The sequence below is a fragment of the Alexandromys fortis genome, unplaced genomic scaffold (genome assembly GCF_014885135.2).
Source record: "Alexandromys fortis isolate MF-2015 unplaced genomic scaffold, M_Fortis_MF-2015_v1.1 scaffold_214, whole genome shotgun sequence".
In the NCBI taxonomy this organism is placed as follows: domain Eukaryota; kingdom Metazoa; phylum Chordata; class Mammalia; order Rodentia; family Cricetidae; genus Alexandromys; species Alexandromys fortis.
The window spans coordinates 2,137,681-2,154,589 of record NW_026068100.1 but is presented as its reverse complement, the minus strand read 5'-3'; the positions used below and the strand labels follow the sequence as shown (position 1 = coordinate 2,154,589).

General features: G+C 43.3%; 1 protein-coding gene across 3 annotated transcripts in view; it reads left to right on the top strand.

Annotated features, from left to right (window-relative positions):
• The first annotated feature begins 5,772 nt into the window (after positions 1 to 5,772).
• Casd1 (CAS1 domain containing 1) overlaps positions 5,773 to 16,909 on the top strand; it is a 41,170-nt gene continuing 30,033 nt past the window's right edge. Inside the window, exons 1-3 of one of the 3 annotated variants that reach the window (XM_050123818.1) lie at positions 5,773 to 6,558; positions 13,587 to 13,683; positions 14,213 to 14,333. In XM_050123818.1, coding sequence (XP_049979775.1) covers positions 6,009 to 6,558; positions 13,587 to 13,683; positions 14,213 to 14,333 — 768 coding nt within the window. In that variant the 5' untranslated portion in view covers positions 5,773 to 6,008. The remainder of the gene's footprint in view (positions 6,559 to 13,586; positions 13,684 to 14,212; positions 14,334 to 16,909) is intronic. The other 2 variants (XM_050123817.1, XM_050123816.1) reach the window with 2 other exon arrangements.

Sequence of the window (16,909 nt, the reverse complement as noted above, 5' to 3'; positions counted from 1 at the left end):
GACATTACCTAATGCATTTCCACATGTCCCCGGGAGGGATACAGCTCCACAGGAAAAGCCATCCTAATTTGTTTATGGACGCTTGCAGGTATTCCACCGCACAGTGGAAGGCCAGAGTGCTCCTAACAGCACTGCACTGGACTCCCCTGAGGTGGAGGGCCGTTTGGAAACTGCAGCTGCCCAAGTCTAACGTAATTAAGCATCGTTGCTTTTCCTTTTTTGGCTAAATGGCTATGAAGTCATGCAAGTCATTGAAAACTTTCTTTTGCTGATTTCAGGGGCCACACTCTGATCTAATCCAATGGTTCTTCTTTTTCTATCAGAAACAATGTGAGACCATCCTGTTCACCTACCCAGGGGACACCACGCCTCTTCAGAAGCAGTAAACTGAAATTCCCAGACAGTTGAAACCACCTACTCCACAGAAAGGATTTTTCTTGGTCTGTGAGAAAGATTCAGGACGAAGTAACTGTCAGACCACAACTTTCTTTTCAGTTCAAAAACAAAGCAGAAAGAAAGCTCACTGGTGGGGGGATTGCTGATTTCACCTCAGAGATTACCCACAAGCTGGAAAGAGCTGAAACACCTTCAGTGGACTTCTGTCCTGGGTGGGGAAAGGGTAAGAGTTTGAGGCAGAATTTTATATATGGATCTATACCAAGTACCGGGTGTTTTTCAGTTTTAATACGCCTGGATGTAAACAACAATTCTTTTCATTCTTTTTAAAAATATTTATTTATGTTTATTTTATGTACATTGGTGTTTTGCTTGCAGGTATGTATGAGGCCATCAGATCTCTTGGAACAGGAGTTATAGACAGCTGTGAGCTGTCATGTAGGCACTGGGAACTGAACCTGAGTTCTCTGGAAGAACACCCAATGCTCTTAACCACTGAGCCATCTCTCCAGCCTCCTAACAACAATTCTTAAAGGAAACGTTGTATTAACTTCTCTCAAGTTCCTTCCCACATCAGTCCTTTCTGTATCTGTGCTTCTGGAAGACTCTAGCCTTCCAAGCATAATATAAAATATAATATGAAAAAAATAATTAACATAGTTTAAGAAGGACTAATTCCTTGTGCTCTAATACATAAAATTAAGAATGAACGGCATGCTGAAGAAGACAACGGACACAGTAACTGAGTGGATTGCCAGGGCACTGGAGCATTTCTTCCCTCCAAACAGAACTGGTGGTGTCTCCACGCCTTTGGTATCAGAGGCAAGGGAGGCGGTTGCTGTTATTGGCCTGGGCTTTCTGCAGAACGGGTTCCTAAGCACAAACAGGAAGATGGTGCTATGAGAGCTGAAGAGGTAGAGATTGCCATTCCATTAGGAGGTAGAGGTACAAAGGAATGGAAGAAGCAGAACCTTCAAAAGAGAAAAAATTTTTAAAAGTAGAATAAATATATTGGTGAGAAGAAAAAAAAATAGTTCAAGCCAGGGCAATGGAATTAGTTGTTTTTCTCATTGCTATGAACAAATTCCTGACAGACACAACCTAAGGGTTTATTTACTCATGGTTCAGGAATGCAGTCCAGTGTGACAGAGAAAGGACAGCAGACCCGTGAAGCTGCTTCATCACATCTCTGGGGATCATGAAGTAATGACAGTCTGAACTGCAGACAACCTATAATCCTGAAGTCCAACACCTACAGTCCGAGGTTGGCCAGCTTGGCTCCTGTCCAGAAGACTTTCCTACCTCCTAAAGCAGCCTGGCTTGTTTTGGACCAAGTACTAAAGCACACAGTCCATTCAGGGCATTTCACACGTCAACTTGAACAGGAAGAGAAGAGCATCAACATAGCTAGATAAATACAAGCCCGAAGAAGAGGGTAATTGGGTCTGGTCACAGGCATCTGAAACATGTTGCAAGGTTGGAAATTCATTTTGTTCCCTGGTGAACCACCCAAGTTTTAAAGTGGAGAAGTGACAAGACCAATTATGTTAAATGATTCTAGTAGTAATTACAGAAAGAAGATAGAGGAGAAGAAAGGGGGGGCTTGGAAGGAGGAGATAAAGAAGGTAGAGAAAGAGAGGAGAGCCTTTAAAAGTGAAAGATGAGACAGGAGCCAGCAGAAGTCTGTTGCAATGGCTTGTGCCTATGCAAGATTCTGGGGAGAAAGAACAAGTTTGGGGAAGGCAAAGGAAGAGAGCATGCTGATTCATAAGTTACTCCATCTTCTCTGATAGCATGCTCATACCAATAAAAGAGTTGGGCATGTATCGTTCCAACTTACACATATTTATCTATGAAAACTATGTACTGTTCAACTATTATACTCACATTATCATGTAATTTGAGGCATCTGTGCATGTTAAAAGAGTAGAGAATCTGTTCATTCATGTTTTGGAAGCTCAGTTTCTAGATGACCTAATTTTGATGGCCTCATGTCAGTAGGGGCTCTCATATCAAAGTGCTTCACACTTACAGTAGGAACCATCCTTAGCAATGAGTGGATGTAAATTCTTATTTCAAGTAGTTTTGATAATTTTATTTTTGATAATTTAAGAGATTTTAGTGACCATTTTATGTAATATATAATTACATATACATATATTCTTGTTTAGAATACTTTGTAAGTGTCTGTGTGTGCTTGCCTGTGCCTACAGAGGCCAGAAGAGGGTGTTCAACTCCCTGGAGCTGGAGTTACAGGAGGCTGTGACTTGCATGGCTACTGAAAACCAGCTTGTAGTTTTCTGGAAGAGTAGCAAACACTCTTAACTGATGAGCCACCTCTCCAACCTCCTGATTGATATTTTAAGAGTGGTTTAAGTAAAACAGTAGATACAGTGGCACTTTCTCATTTCTCTGGTGTTTAAATAAGGAACAACCAGGTACCAGCTCACAGCTGTCTGTAACTCCTGTTCCAGGGGATCTGATGGCCTTATACAGACATACCTGCAAGTAAAACACCAATGTACACAAAATAAAAAAATAAATAATTAATTTTAAAAAAGAATTAAAAGAATTGTTATTTAATGCCTATAATCCTAGCCTCCAGGAGGCTGAGATAGTGGGACCACATGCTCAGTGCAGCTGGTACCATACAGGGAGACTGAGTCCACTCTCCCTACTCACAAAAACATTAAGTCCCAAAGAGAGTGGCCATTATGAGTTCCTCTCAGATGTCTGATGGCTAAGAGAAAAGACTGTGTGGTGTAGTCAGGAGTATCTGAAAACAGGGAGCACTTGGCAACCTGTGAAGAGGGACATTGTCACAGATAAAAGGAACACCATTGGGAAAGGGGAGTGAGGAAACTTTCTTTGGCCAAGAATGGAAACGACAAAAAAAGAATAATTTGTTAACTTGTTCTAAAGTGATTAACAGTTGGAAGAGACATCAGATGTTTCCTCCCCCTTCTCCTCTTTTCTCCTGGCTCCTTAAAATGTGATTAGAAAGGAAGTACCCAACTATGGATTCATGAACATTCTAGATACCTTAGGGTTAGGTAACTGAGCAGGATACGTAATTCTATCAGTTTAGCATTCAACAAGAAAAGACACAGCAAGGAGATGGGCGGGGTAACAGACTTGAGGATTACTTAGAGGAGACCCAGGGCAATGCAAACACTTGCCTGGATAATTCCATGGACAGTGAAATGACGAGGTATGGAGGCTAGAAGTAGACAGTACAAGGAGGCCTGTGATGAGTTTACACTAGAACATATGTATGTTTATGGATCCCTGAGAGTAACAGGGACCAAACTGATGGTGAGCTGATGCTGAGACCACAGAAACACCGGAAGCAGCCTGACAACTGGCACCCGGCTAGTGCTCTTAAGAAGGGATCAAAGTGGTTGCACAGTTTGCATTCCCACCAGCAATGGATGAGTGTACCCCTTTCTCCACAACCTCTCCAGCAAAGGCTATCATTGGTGGTTTTGATTTTAGCCATTCTGACAGGTGTAAGATGGTATCTTAAAGTTGTCTTGAGATCTCTAAGGAGGTTGAGCATGACCTTAAGTGTCTTTTGGCCATTTGAACTTCTTCTCTTGAGAATTCTCTGTTCAGCTCAATGCCCCATTTTATAATTGGGTTGATTAGCCTTTTACGGTCTAGTTTCTTGAGTTCTTTATATATTTTGGAGATCAGACTTTTGTCAGTTGCGGGGTTGGTGAAGATCTTCTCCCAGTCAGTGGGTTGCCTTTCTGTCTTAGTGACAGTGTCCTTTGCTTTACAGAAGCTTCTCAGTCTCAGGAGGTCCCATTTATTCAATGAGGCCCTTAATGTTTGTGCTGCTGGGGTTATACGTAAGTCTGAAAAAGCCTGGGATAAAATCAGACTTGCTGAACATAGCGGACAATAAGGACTACTGAAAACTCAAGAAAAATGGCAATGGGTTTTTGATCCTACTGCACGTACTGGCTTTGTGGGAGCCTAGGCAGTTTGGATGCTCACCTTACTAGACCTGGAAGGAGGTGGGTGGTCCTTGGACTTCCCACAGAGCAGGGACCCTGATTGCTCTTTAGGCTGACTAGGGAAGGGGACTTAACTGGGGGAGGGGGAGGGAAATGGGAGGCAGTGGCGGGAAAGAGACAGAAATCTTTAATAAATAAATAAATAAAGTAAAAAAAAAAAAGAAGGGATCAAACAAACAAACAAACAAACCAGGTCTAGAGATAAAAGAAAATTTGCTGGATAGATACCAAATGAGAGAGTGGTCAACAGTTTTGGAAGCTACACTAGCCGACCAAAATCAACCATAGAGGTTTCGGAGGACAGGGCAGACAGGAGACAGAAGTAGCACGGCTGGGCGAAGAGAGCATCACACCCTTTTAAATCAGATGGAGGAACAGAAGAGATAGGTCGCTAGAGGTTGCTCCGCTGCTTCACTGTCCTTCAGGTTCTTACCCTGCAGAATTAGAGAAATGATTCATTCCCGGTTATTTCTAATATTTTAGAAAGCCTTCTGGTAACCGCAATTAAGTACAACACCAGGTTTGTTTTTGCCATACATCATACCAACCTGGGTGGGGTGAGGGCTAACACTGGTTATTGAAGGGGGTTCAGAAACTCTAATCTGCTGTTGATGACATCATAGAATTGTCTAGGATGTGACTGGCAGGCCACATATTGTTAGCCCGGTTATCTGGTTGTTACCGTATCTGATTCAATTCTGCCAGCCTGCGATCAAGCTCAGATCAGAAGAAAGACAGCCAAAATTAAGCGGCCATTTGCGGAGAACAGTGCCTAAATGTTTGTACACTTATTTAACTTTACTGCTTATTAACATTATACCTATGACAGTGATGTATGTGGTTTCATTTAAGCGACAAGAATCTTTCATGATACGAAACTCGTGGCTGGAAATATAATTTAAAAGATCCTTCAATGGAGAAGGGGAATGTGTCGACAGGGTCTGTAAGTCCCTTCTCAATATTCCAGAATGTTGAGAGGAGGCTATGAGCACAAGTTTCAGAATGGCTAAAGAACACGTGAGAATACCTCCGACTTGACTGACTCATGCTCACCACAATGTGTCAATGGCCATTCTGGCCTGCAACGCAACTTGAGACGCGGAACGTTGGTTTTATTGATCATCACAAAACATTAACCAGGATTGTCGTGGACAAACCAATCTGCCACCCTGGCCAGCTTCTGTGTAAACAGGAAGGAGAATGGGGCTCTCCTAAGGACACCTACACTAACTTAAGCCTCTGTCAGGTTCCTTCTATGCTGTTGTGAGTGCAAGTACACCCACTGCAAGAGGACAAATGGGTCAATAAGTTTCCAGAGGGCCTAGCCAAGGCAGCTGGGGAGCAAATAGTGAGGGGAGACCCCTACTCTTGGGTTGAGTGTTCCATCTGAGGTTCAGGGGAACTGGCCAGGTTGGTCGCGCGTGGCTTTAAGCCCCCACGACTCTGGGCGGGCACCGGGAGCAGCAAGTTCAGAAAGGGGTGTGATAGGGAAGTAGGGAGTGTACTTTCCGGAACACTGCTTCTATTGCCCCAACCTAGGCTCAGGTAGCGGCCAGTGCCCCAGGAGACAGCCCCAGAGCCGGCACCCCCATGTCTGTGCAGCCGCCGCCGCCCGCCGGCGCCCGTGACCCCGTGACCCCGGAGGCCCGCGCGGGCCCGGTGACCCCGGAGCCCCGGGCATCCGGACCCCCGTCACAGGCGCAGCCGCTATTAAGGCAGGAGGCTACCGGGGAGGAGGAAGGGGAGGAGACAGGCGGCCGGGGCGCCTGGGGCACCGGCACGGCGGAGCAGCGGCGGCGGGGCTGGGGGGAGGCCGACGAGGGCCCGGGCGAGGCCGGCCGCGCCGACGCCACGGGCTCGGGCTCCCCGGCGGGCGGCGAGGGCGACGGGCCAGGCGGCAGCCGGCGGCCGCTGCTCGGCTGGCTACCGCGCCGGCCGCCCCGGTGCTGCCCCTGCGCGGCGCCCCTTCCCCGCTCCGCCGCGCACTGTTGTCATGGAGGAACCAAGATGGCGGCTCTGGCCTACACCCTGGGCAAGCGGGAGATCAACCACTACTTCAGCGTGAGGAGCGCCAAGCTGCTGGCGCTGGTGGCCGCGCTGCTGCTCGCCGCGTGCCACCTCGCGTCCCGCCGCTACCGAGGTGAGCGGGCCCTCCCCCTGCCCGGGCCGGCCGGCCGGGGGAGGCGGCGCCGCGGCCCCGAGCGGAGCGCGCGCCGGAGGCCGCCCCCCGCCGCAGCACGCCCACGCGCCTGCGGCCTCCCGCGGGCCCAGGCGCCCCACGTGCCCCGCGCGACCCCCGCGGGCCCGGGGCCGGGCCGGGCGGTGCGGCCCTCGGCCCCCAGCTGCCCGCCCTGGGGCTGGGACCTGGAGCCGCGCCCGGCCCGCGCTCAGGCGGCGGAGGCCGGGCGCGGGGCCCCCCGGGCCAGCCCGCGGCGCCGCCTCCGGGACGCTGGGGTCGCACACCGGGCGCCCACGGGGTCTGGCTTCTGCCCTGCAGCCTCCGGCCCCAACGGTTGGACCCAGCTGTCTGGGCAGCCCTGCTTGTCCTTGCCAGAAGAGCCACTCTGGCTAAAGGGGAGGTGTCACCAGCCTTCCATACACTCTTTTCAAGAGTTTGGGTTGCACACTTTTTACAAATAAAAGGCACTGAGGCAAGGATTTTGGGTTTTTTGTTTGTTTGCTTGTTTGCTTGCTTGCTTGTTTGAAGAAGTTGGGAGTTGACAGACACGGGCAGTCGAAGCAAGTATTAAAGTTTTTGAAAGCAGGCCTTCAGTATGGGTCTAGATAGTGGTGGCAAGCTGGAAAGGAACTATTATTCTTCATTTATCAAGAGATAGTTGCTTGTCTTTTTGATTGACCCCCCCCCCTTATGAAAAATGCCACCAGGACAGACAGTGAGAGAAGGAGGGAAATGATAGGATCTTTTATTTTTGACGCTTGGTACTACCAAAGCCATTATCTGGACAGCTCTTGGTGACCCGACATAATTAGTCAAGTGTGGATAGGTGTACATTAGCGCCGGACCCATTTATACTGTACAACCCTTTTAGCAAAATCTGCAGTCACTGGGGTCCTAGAATCTGAGCTCCTTCCTCGTCTCAGGCAGTCCCTGTCAGGCAGTCCCTGAACGTAGAGGCCATTTTGGTGAAACTCAGTGCTTTGTTTCTGCCTGCTCTTGAGTCTATCAGATCCTATACTTTAGCGCCATAACTGGATTGCTATGTTATAAATATTCTTGTGGCCATTCTCATCCAATCCTCTACAGAGTTCTAGCAGATGACCTGGGAAAGCCTTGGTTCGTCTACAGCCGCCATCAAGAACGCTATGTTTTCATATATAAAAATACACTTGAGTGTTGATGCACTGACTTTTGATAACTTGGAAAACAAGTTTCTTTTAAATATGATAAGTCATTTTATGCTGGTTTGGTATGAGCTGACTGTAGTCCGGCTCAGTTTGTGTTTATGACGCTGGCAGAGCTGAGGTTCCTCACTGTAATGCTGTCGTCCTAAATGGAAACAGCTAGCTTGCATACAGTTTTTCCTTGTGCTTGTTGTCTTCGATAACGTGGAATACTAATTTTTAATACTGCATCTTATCAAGATCTGCCATCAGCAGAGAAATTAGAATGTAGGATGGGCCCTTTGAGTCAGTGTAGCAATCTGAGATCGGAAAGCCTCCTGCAGCAGTGGCTCATGGCCTCCCTGTTGCCTTGAATGGGAAGCAGTACCCCTGGTGTGGGCATTTGCGAAGACTCAGTATCAAGAACTTGAACCAGAGTCTGTTTGGGAAAAATAAACGTCCTACCAGGACCATATTAGCCATCCATGTCTTGGCAGTGTCAAACCATGTCAGATGCAGTGCCTTTCACATATAAACATGCGCTTGAGCCGCATGGAAATCTTTGGAACAAGAAACGGCTTCCTATCTTAGATGGATGGTGGAGGTATAGTCCACATCAGGGTCTTAGGTGAGTGGATGTGAACATGCATCAAGGAAGAATGAGTTCATACGCACACTCACATACATACACACACCTCTTGGTTTGAAAGTTATTCAACATAAAAGAATTACACATTTTGGAAAGTAAAGCTTCCCAATTCTGTGCATTAAATTGAGCACTTACTGTATGTTTAAGGTGTTCATACTTCATTTCATCTTTACAGCGTCTATGAGGTACGGTATTTCATCTCTCCCCCCTTTAACACTTCTGTAATCAAGAAGAGTCTTTAAGACTTTGATTGCATGTCAAAGTTTAATTGGTAACATTTTTTCCTGCTATGAAAAAATGTGTCATAAATTCTGTGAATTAGAGAATTATTTACATTTTAAAGACGAAACCAGAGAAGTTAAGTAAATTGCCTGAGAATATACGACTTGTCAGTGGCTAAGCTGTGATTTAGGACTAGTTAGAGAGCCTGGTACCATTATGTTATAGTCTGCCTTTCTGGGAGCTTGGTGGAAGGTTGAGGGAAGATGACGTTAATTTAAAATACTAATGCTAGAGTTTCCCCATTGTTTTTCTTTTTCTGACCAAGTGATAATATTGAACTTGCTTTGTTACCTGATATCCTCCCATTCTTCTAAGCTCTAAGCTTACAGTGTAAAAGCACTCTTGCTTCTGCTGCTTCTCTCTACCTGCAATGGCCCCTCTTCCCTTAAATTACAATTCTCAGGCCTTTTTCAATGCTTGACTCAAATGTTACCTTCACAGTGATAGGAATATGGAGGAACCAGTCTCTTCCAGAGCAACTTGTACATGGTTGCTGTGTTGTACTTACAAGACTTGATGTTGTTCTCTTGCACACACACACTGAGCTTCCAAGTGTATCTTAACTGTTTTTAAATCGCCAAAGCCTAACACACAGTAGGAACTCCATAAACACCTATTTGGTGAGTAGACATCCAAAATTTATTTTCTCTTATTTTTCTATCTGCACTTGGTTCAGTTGTGATTCTAAGTAAATTTTGTGCTCTAATCTCAACTTTAGGAAGAAGAGGTTTTTTTTGAATTATTAATATGTCTTATGATATGTTTGAATGAGTTTTAAAATATATTCTTTAAAATGTCCGTTATTGTGTGGTTCTGGAGTAAACACATGATTTCTGACCAGAGGCTGGAAAAGCTTTAAAGTGGTAAAATTAATGTACTTCAATGTCTTAAGTTTTTTGAAATTGATTTTCTTTCCATCACTAAGCATATGAAATGTCAATATTAAATATCTCCCTGCCTCTGCTTTCAAATGTTAGGGTTAGGATGCTCGGCTCTCTAAGGAAAAATTTAAGTGATGTTTTCAGCACAGAATCAACTTGCTGAATCCTAGACGTATTCTTCTATGGAACATAACACATGCTGTATGAGCTGGTGCTTTTAGAGTTGATGGGAGGCAACACAACCGTACGGCGACTCAGTCTGAAAAGCAGCTTGTTACTTATGAAGCCTATTGGAGATTTCCTTTAGTTGTTACTGGTGTTTTTAGTTTCTTGGTGTGCTTATTTATTTGGTTTGTTCTTGCTTTCCTTTCTGTTGTTGGGAAATACCATGCATAAGAATTGGAGTGTCTGTATTCACTAACCAGAAAGATTATACTAAGCATAACAGAGAAAGGAAGAAGATAGCCATTCATGTAGATAGTTTGAGCATGGGAGCCAGCTCTTTGGGAATTGTCTTTAAAAGTTGTATTACTACTTTGATTTCTCCAAGTTCTTTGTAATCTAAGTTGGTTATATTAAAAGAACTATCAGATTTATATTGGGCAGTTGAAATTAGCAACTAGAGATTCCTTTTTTGCTTTTGATATAGTTGAAAAGGATTTGCATATTGTAAAAATAAAAAAGGAATATTGTCTTATTTTAACAACTATGTATACATTTACTAATTTGATCCGAAAGCATTTCCTTCCTAAGAGAATGTGCTTTAGAATATGGAGTTTTAGATAATTTTGTAAATCATGTTAATTTATTTTTAATTAGGTGTGTGAGTACTTATTCCTGATATTTTTATTTTGTTAAATGTGAAAAGGCCACTCTTACACACTTAGCAATGTCAATCACCAGCTGGCTTTCACTGGCATATGAAAGAACGCTGTTCCCTGAGAGACTGTATGTCTCTGGAGTACTGTGTTGGTAGAGCTTGGTTACTGATCTCTCCAAGTTCCCTTTGCTATAGGATTTTTCTAAAATGGGTTCAGGACATTAGACCTGTTGTTTTTCAGTAGATGGCCCAAGGAGCCAAATGTTGGCAGTTGTACCAAGAATGAAAAGAACTCTGCATGTCAAGCATTTCTGGAGAAGAAATTAAATATTTTAAGTTATGGGCATGTCACTTCCATCTGCACACATGGAGACACCGAGAGTTGATCAAAACGACTGTTTTTGTTTAGGCTTTTATTAAAAAATAGAAGGGTAGGAATACCCACAGATTTGATACCTCACTTTTGCAACTCATATTTTCTAAAAAGTAGTTGTTACTAACTCACAAGTTGGTTTTGTATGTATATCTGAAGAGGTAGAAATGCAATAAATATCAATTTTTTGTTCTCCTTTTAAACATACTATAATTTATAATAGTTTTGCTGTAGGCTTGTCATAAAATACTACATGCAGAAGAATGTTTTTAGGAAAATAGCCTAATTGTGTTTTTCTGTAATCCTTCCTTTATTCATTTTTGGTTATTTGTGTGCTTTAATTTTGGGGGGGTCTAAAACTAGATTTTAAAAATTGGAATGAATTGAGATCTATTTATCTCTAGTATAGCTTGTTAGAATCTTTGAAATGAAAAACTTGCTGAAGGTATATTTGCAACTAGAAAAACTCAGCATTGGTATCCTGCACTTTTTCCAGTTTCCACCAGGAAGATGGCAGCGTTGGGGGTTCTCCCTTCTGTTGTGTTCGGGACACTGAAGTAACAGCACTTTTGTGTTGACTGTTTGTCCTTCTGGTGTGTATTATGGCAGTCGAGACAAATGAATAACTAGACTGAGAAAAAGAGGTGTGAGTGCGAGGCTGTAGTCCAGCGGTGGACTGCTCCTGTGCTGTGCAGGAGCCCTGGGTGGATCCAGTCTCCAAGGAAACAGAAACAGCAGCCATCTTTTTTTTAAATTTATTTATTTATTAAAGATTTCTGCCTCCTCCCCACCACCGCCTCCCATTTCCCTCCCCCTCCCCTTGTCAGCCCAAAGAGCAATCAGGGTTCCCTGACCTGTGGGAAGTCCAAGGACCACCCACCTCCATCCAGGTCTAGTAAGGTTAGCATCCAAACTGCCTGGCTCCCACAAAGCCAGTACGTGCAGTAGGATCAAAAACCCATTGCCATTGTTCTTGAGTTCTCAGTAGTTCTCATTGTCCTCTATGTTCAGNACTGCCTGGCTCCCACAAAGCCAGTACGTGCAGTAGGATCAAAAACCCATTGCCATTGTTCTTGAGTTCTCAGTAGTTCTCATTGTCCACTATGTTCAGCTAGTCCGGTTTTATCCCATGCTTTTTCAGACCCAGGCCAGCTGGCCTTGGTGAGTTCCCAATAAAACGTCCTAGCCATAAATAAAGGACATTGAGCCTATAATTCGCTATCCTAGAGAAGCTAAATAAGAAGGTGAACCCAAAGAAAAACATATAGGCATCTTCCTGAATATTAACCTTCATCAGGCGGTGTAAGGAGACAGAGACAGAGACCCACATTGGAGCACCAGACTGAAATCTCAAGGTCCAAATTAGGAGCAGAAGGAGAGAGAACACGAGCAAGGAACTCAGGACCACAAAGGGTGCACCCACACACTGAGACAATGGGGATGTTCTAACAGCAGCCATCTTTGAGTTCCTTGAGCCTTACCCTGAGTGCCTCCATACTGAGTGTTTGTCAGCTCTGCAGTGGTCCTTTTATTGGAGCACTTAGCCTGATCTAACATGATTAAACCAGCTTTAGCGTGCTGTTAACGGTTAATAAGAAACTAGAGATTAACTTTAACTCCTATTTTCCTATACTCTGCAGTTAATGCAAATATCTCCCCTTTCATCCTTTGGGTCCTGGGTCTTTGGTTAAGGTAAAATAAAATGGCCAAAGAATGTAGAACGGTTCTCCCAGTTTACACAGAGCCAGAGGGATCCTAGCCAGGAACTCTAACCCTAGGTTTAAACCAGGTTTCTAGATGCTAATGCAGAAGTGTAGTTGTAACAGGAGTCATTTCCAAAGGCTTTCTTTTAGCCCGTACGCTTTATTTTTCTCAGTCAGAAACAAATTGATAAAATGCCCTAAAACTTATTTCAGATTGAGTTGATGTCTGAGGAAAGAAAGTGGAGCTAGAAGAAACCATCAAAACTGTGACCAAGCATCTAGGGGTTAGAAGTCCTTAGCAGGCACCAGAGAGGCTTCGTCCTGCCGCAGATGAAGTGATGCAGGGACCCACAGTCAGAGTCTAAACTGGTCCCTCTTCTGAAATCAGGGAACACTGTGGAAGAGAAGAGGAAAGACTGTAGAAGTCAGAGGGGATGGAGGGCACCCAGGAAACAGGGCCAACTGAATCAACTAAGCAGGGCTCATCTGGGCTCACAGAGACTGAGGCAGCAAGCACGGGGCCTGCATGGGTGTGCACCAGGTTCTCTACATACATGTTATGGCTGTTAGCTTGGTGTTTCTGTGGAACTCCGAACAGTACGAGAAGATGTGTCTCTGACCTTCTTTCCTGCGTTTGAGACTCTTGTTCTCCTATTGGGTTGCCTGGTCCAGCCTCAATATGAGGGATTTTGCCTTAGCTTATTGTATTTTATTTTGTCCTATCTGGCTGTCATCTCTTGGAGGCCTACTCTTTTCTGAAGAGGAAAGGAAGGAGGAGTAGATCTAGGGGAGAGGGGTGGTGGTGGTAGAACTAGGAGGAGGGGAGGAAGGGAAACCCGTTGGAATGTGTTGTATGAGAGAAGAATTATTTTCAACAGACAGAAAAGAAGTCCCTTACAGGAAGTGGGAATGCTAAAGTGGCTCTTTTCCTCTAGCTTGCTGATGTGTTGATGTGTACCATGCTTCTGTGAAACACTTGTGTGCCTTTGGGGGGCATAAGGAAGTCTAGAAAACTTTACTTCCTGACTTCAAGGACTCTGAATAAGACCAGAATACGCAAACTATAAAAAAAATAAGTGAACTAATGTTTACAACACCATGGTGTTTTACCGTTATAGGCAATGATTCGTGTGAATACCTTCTCTCAAGTGGCAGATTTCTTGGAGACAAAGTTTGGCAACCTCACAGTTGTATGATGCATAAATACAAAATGAGGTAAAATGTCTTCATATTGCTTGGGTTTTTCTTTCCTTGCATAATTCTTAATATGTAGTGAGAAGCAAACCTGAAGGTGACACAGTGCTTTGCAGGTGGGTGGAGACTTCCTGAGAGAGAGCTGGCCTGGCCTGGCCTGGAGCTGCCCCACAGCTTTAGAGGAAGGGCTTGGACCAAATAGCTTTATCTGAGATAACAGGTAATGAGGGCAGAATGTGTCAGGAGCGGATGTGTTCTGTAACCTGGATTCCTGAGCCCTCAGCACAGAGCAATGGGACAAAGGCCAGCAGAGTTAGGGTGCTTCTCGGATGTTTAACGCACGGGGTCTTATTGAGTTAGTTGGTAATGAGGACATAGGCTAGCAAGTTAAACAGACCTGGCTACCTAATTCTAAAGTTGTGTGACTGGCTGTCTAACACTTGTACTGCTTTTCTGTTTTATTTGTTTTTTGTTTTACATTAAACCATGTTCTTTCAACTTCAGTTAGGTTGACTTTGTTTTAATTAATGTTTTTTTTTCTCAATTTCAGTGAAGCAAAGAGTTGCCTTGTAGATAAACACATTGCATTTATCGGAGATTCCAGAATCCGTCAATTATTTTATTCTTTTGTAAAAATAATTAACCCCCAGTTTAAAGAAGAAGGAAATAAGGTAACTCCCCCTCATCCTGTGCCTTCCCCATGCTGGTTCAGACACTATCAAGTGGGCACAGGAGGAGCATGCTAACTGATAGTGGGGATGTGACTGTTCTTTTTTGATGCCGGGAACGAGGAGCATTTGCTGTAATGTGGGGGGGGGATGGCGGCTCAGGTCAAGACTCTTCTCAAGAATCAGTTTTTCTCATGGAAAGTTAGTGAAACCTCTTAGTAAGGAGACAAGGAGAAAGTACCTTAACCCTTGTTAGTACCCTGACACATTTCCTTTTAGCTTTTAACATATTTTAACTATTTAATAGGTTTTGAATTATTAACTAATGTTTAATTAATATATTTTTAATATATTTTCGTTTTTAGTATATTTAATATATCATAATCTTTCCAAGTATAATTTCATATCTTGCTTGCTCCCACTGCTTATCACAGTTCACCATATTATTGTGGATCAACTTAACTGTCTTTAGAAGCCACATATTACTGAGTGGCTATATGTAATTCCAGGTATTGACCCCATTTTTTTTATATTTTTTCTAGTTTTCTTAATTTTTTTGAACTAAGAAAAGGCATTTCCACTTACTTTGTTGAGTAAAAACACCTTAAAATTTTTAGTGTAGAATAATGCAAATATTGAGTGAAAGACTTTAAACATTCAGTGTCATTTGTTCTTGCTCCAGTGTTTCAGTACATACTGTAGTTAGCAGTGCACACTGGCGGCTTGCCTTCCGCAGCCCTCCTGACACTGGCATTGAGCTCTCAACAGAGACCGTAGTGCATGTATCTCTGCGCCTTTGATGAGGACTTTCTCATTTTAAAAATAGACCTTGCGGTGAAAACTGACAAGGATTACTCTCCTTCCATCTACTAATTAGCTAATTTGGGGGGAGTGAGCTATTCCGCTACATCCTTCTATTATATGTCTTTCTATCCTGTCTTCAAACATCCAGGGAGAGCGGGTGGCAGAGGGTGGATAATGCAGGCTCACAGTGCAGACCAATAGGAGCAGCTCATGAGTTTGCCATGGGAATCTGTCTGTCACATGAACTTTCCTGGTGGTACAGAACTGAGAAATGGGAGATGTTCACAGAGTGTGGTGACAATAGTGGGTCCTGTATCCTTAGAAACTGTTCCTCATAAGAATAATAGAAAACAGTGACGTTACCTATATATCGTTTGGTGTTTGTAAACATATATTCCATTAATATTTATACACACAAAATTTGATTTCAAAGAAACAGTTTAATATTTATAGGTTTAGAATTCCTTCTGGAAGTCAGTATATTGAGCTTGTCAGTTATTGAGAAAACTACAATGGCTTACTCTACACATATATAAAATGATATACAATATGAAATGTTTTATTTCCTAGTGGAATACTTAAGTTTGCAGCATTTTTCTAAGGATACCCAGTCATTCTGTAAATTATCAAACAAGATGCATTTTAACTTAAATACATTTTTAAAAGAAGCAAGAAAAGACAGTATGTCCCAGTTCTAAAGATACAGATATCAAGGAAACAACTCATTCCAACTTCTGAGCAAACCTTTGCCAGATTATATTTTGTATATTTCCTTTTCCCACATACCACAGAGGCAGACGTTGCCTATCCTGTGTTTGTTGTTGTTGAATAGAGTTAAGAGGTATAAATTCCAATTCCAAATAAAAGTAACCCAAAAATTTAAACTGAGCACAGATTTCCAGATTTCTTTCTGAAAAGAACACTTTCCTAGTTAGGAAAGTGTACCTAAAATAAAGAACTGGAAGACTTTGAGTTACAAAAAGAGTAGTCAGTGAATGCCTGCTGAATAAAATAAGCTATATTAAAACAAGAGAAAATAAATATTTAGGCAAGAACATTACCAACACAGAAAGTTGCTTTCTAATGATAAATGGTCAAATCACTAAGAAGATTTAAAAACTGTGAGGTGTATTATAATTGAAAACTTTCTCATTGCTCTTGATGAAGGAGGGACAAGCAAACAAAACTAGCAAACATGGCTGAGCTGTGGACATTCTTGACTTTTGCAGTGTTTTAGCCTCAACTTAGATGGCCACTGTTGAGAGTCTATGGTTGGGACTTAGATGGCCGCTGTGGAGAGTCTATGGCTGGTTTTACCCTCGACTTAGATGGCCGCTGTGGAGAGTCTATGGCTGGGTTTTGGTCTCGACTTAGATGGCCGCTGTGGAGAGTCTATGGCTGGGCCTTAGATGGCCACCGTGGAGAGTCTATGGCTGGTTTAGCCGCGTTACTCCACTAAGAAGCACGTTTGAGTTGTGTCAGAAAACTGGTGTCAGTCGTCTCTTTTTGGCAATTTATTGGAGCTGAACTTGAGAAAAGTTTTAGAAGCCTACAGTAAATTTTTTAATGGTGAAATGTAAGACACATCTTCATTAAAATCAGGGGAAAATCAATGATGTTCATTATTACCACCTCTCTTCAACATTTTATTAGTAGTACTAGTTGAAAAAAATGTAAAAATGTAAGGTTTGGAGAGAAGAAAACTCAGGAGTTCATATGGCACAGTTACGGACTTGGACAAAGGAGGGGAGCTGTTGATAGGATGAATATATATA